The sequence below is a fragment of the Sinocyclocheilus anshuiensis genome, unplaced genomic scaffold (genome assembly GCF_001515605.1).
Source record: "Sinocyclocheilus anshuiensis isolate Anshui unplaced genomic scaffold, SAMN03320099.WGS_v1.1 scaffold680, whole genome shotgun sequence".
NCBI lineage: Eukaryota > Metazoa > Chordata > Actinopteri > Cypriniformes > Cyprinidae > Sinocyclocheilus > Sinocyclocheilus anshuiensis.
Genome location: NW_015555783.1, coordinates 1409117 through 1411645, shown reverse-complemented (window position 1 = coordinate 1411645; position 2529 = coordinate 1409117). Strand labels below are relative to the sequence as shown.

The 2529-nt window shown below is 34.0% G+C and overlaps 1 protein-coding gene across 1 annotated transcript in view; it reads right to left on the bottom strand.

Moving 5' to 3' along the window:
* LOC107674761 (prolyl endopeptidase FAP-like) overlaps positions 1 to 2529 on the bottom strand; it is a 14664-nt gene that overhangs the window by 3321 nt on the left and 8814 nt on the right. Inside the window, exons 18-23 of the mRNA XM_016468853.1 lie at positions 2484 to 2527; positions 2307 to 2357; positions 2070 to 2171; positions 1911 to 1980; positions 895 to 1089; positions 569 to 623 (exon numbers count right to left, since the gene is read on the bottom strand). Coding sequence (XP_016324339.1) covers positions 569 to 623; positions 895 to 1089; positions 1911 to 1980; positions 2070 to 2171; positions 2307 to 2357; positions 2484 to 2527 — 517 coding nt within the window. The remainder of the gene's footprint in view (positions 1 to 568; positions 624 to 894; positions 1090 to 1910; positions 1981 to 2069; positions 2172 to 2306; positions 2358 to 2483; positions 2528 to 2529) is intronic.

The window sequence follows — 2529 nt, the reverse complement described above, 5'->3', positions numbered from 1 at the left end:
ATATTATGTAAACAAAAACGTTTATTTTGGATGTGATTAATCGCGATTAATTGTTTGACAGCACTAGAAAACAAATCTGTTAAAACCGTAATATTGTGAAATACTATTACAAAATAAAAAAATAACTATTTTCTGTCCTTATTATTATTATTATTATTGATGATCAATCATTAATAACAGTTCTCATTATTATCACTGTTGAAAATTTTGTGATTAAATTTTTTTAGGATTCTTTGATAAATAGAAAGTTCAAAGGAACAGCATTTTTTTGAAAAAGAAATCTTTTGTAACATTTATACATGTTTAAAATATATTAAAATACAAAAGGTATTTTAAATTGTATTTATATTTCATTATATTGTTTTATTTACTGTATCAAATAAATGCAGCTTTGTGAGCATAGAAGACTTCTTGCAAAATCTCTTAATTATTCCAAACTTTTTACCAGGAGTGTAGCTTGAATCTTGGATTTAAAGTTTAAAATCCAACCAAACCAACATCATAAAACCTGTTGTGCGGATTTATAGACATTTATAGACACATTTTTTAATGAAAGCACTGCACTTACCCAACCCCACATGCCAATTCTGTCTTTGTCAATGAAACCCATTTCAATGAACTTTCTGAAATTAAACACAAATTCACAGGAAACACAATTACTAAGATCTTTTGTAGATGCTAGTTTGTCGCTTTTCATGAAAATCTCATGATCGCTTTGCTTTCAGTCAACTCTGCTAGCGTTTGACCTCTATCAACTCGTTTTTGACACATGCTTCATGACAAGCTCGTTCTCTCTTGTAGGAGGCTGACAGGACTCACGTCTGCCTCGTATCTGTTATGCGTCTGTGAGTGCTACATCAGGCTAAATGTGTGCACATCGTTCCTCCGCCTCACCTCACGGCCGAGATTTGATCTTCCACCTCGTATGTTCCCAGCCGGCCGTAGATGGCGTGCATTATCTCATCACCCTGGTAACCGCTTCCCCTGCCGTCAAAGCTGGCGATGATGACCTTGTCTGTGCTGCACAGGTACGTGGCCCACTCCAGGCGAAACACATAGTCTGTATTCTGGCTGGCTGGGCCGCCATATCTGTGAGTGTGGAAATAACACAAATCTAAAGAATATATTCATGTCGTAAAATATATTTTTGTAATGGAGGAGACTATTTTCTTTGAAATGCGGTTTGGGTAGCTGACAAGAAATCGTTGCTGTGTGCTATACTTCATCTAAACTGATTTTAAAATGCATTTTGCTAATTATTTTATGATTATTATGCATTCAGCTAGAATGGGGTTCATTTTAATTGAGAGACTACATGAAATTTGAACTTTTGAAAATTAATTTGTCTTTATCAAAATTTTTTACATTTGTACATTTATTATATACACTACCATTCAAAAGTTTGGGGTCAGTAATTGTTTATTTTAAGAAATGTATACTTTTATTTAGCAAGGATTCATTAAATTGACAGCAAAAGTGACAGTTAAGACTTTTACATTGGTACCAAAAAAAAAAAATATTTTAAATAAATGCTGTTCTTTTGAACTTTCTATTCATCTGAAGATCCTGAAAAAAATTATATCATGGTTTCCACAAAAATATAAAGCAGCACAGCTGTTTTCAATGATTTCTGAAGGATCATGAGACACTGAAAAACACTGAAAATTCAGCTTTGATCACAGGAATAAATTACATTTAAAATATATCTAAAAAGTAAACAGTTATTTTCAATTGCAATATTTCCAGATAATAGTGTTTTTATTGTATTTTTGATCATATAAATGCAGCATTGGTGAGCAGAAGAGACTACTTTCAAAAACATTAAAAATCTTTCCAAACTCAAAATTTTGAACCAAAATGTATGAGCTGTGATTAAATAAAAAAAAACAAAAAAAAACACTGTAACTCACACTTGAATGAAAAGAGGGTACTTTTTGGAGGAGTCAAAATTCGGTGGGAACATCATCTGATACCAGAGGTCTGGAGAAACATAAACAACATGAAAGGCTTTAGATAAATATGCTACCTAAATCCTGTTTGCCAAGAATGCTTAAAAATGTTGCACGTACTGAATCCTGCGATCTTCATTGTGGCACGTTTGATGGTTGGCATCAGAAGCTCAGTAGTCAGAATTTTTTCCAGTTTCTTATTGTCCTCAAGGACCTGAATCTCTAATACAAAAAAGAAAAAAACAGCACCAACTTCTAGGTTAGTAAATGAAGATAGAAATGTGATTTTAATGAACTATTCCTTAATTTACATAGCTGATGTTGTAAAGTGGTTGGATTAAACGGATACTAGCACACCTTTAGCAGGCCCTCTGTTGTCCATCAGTGTAAACAGCGGAAGTCCTGGTCCTGTAAAATCAGTGTTTATTAGATTGAGCACACACTCTCCTCTCTCAGTCACCTCAGATCAGCCGAGGTATCGTTCAGCTGTTTGTCATGAGTGAATCTCACAGGCGTGAAAGCGTGCTCACTAACCGTAGCAGTCCATACGGAAGAAAGAGGCGTTCAGGCTGAAGTAAGC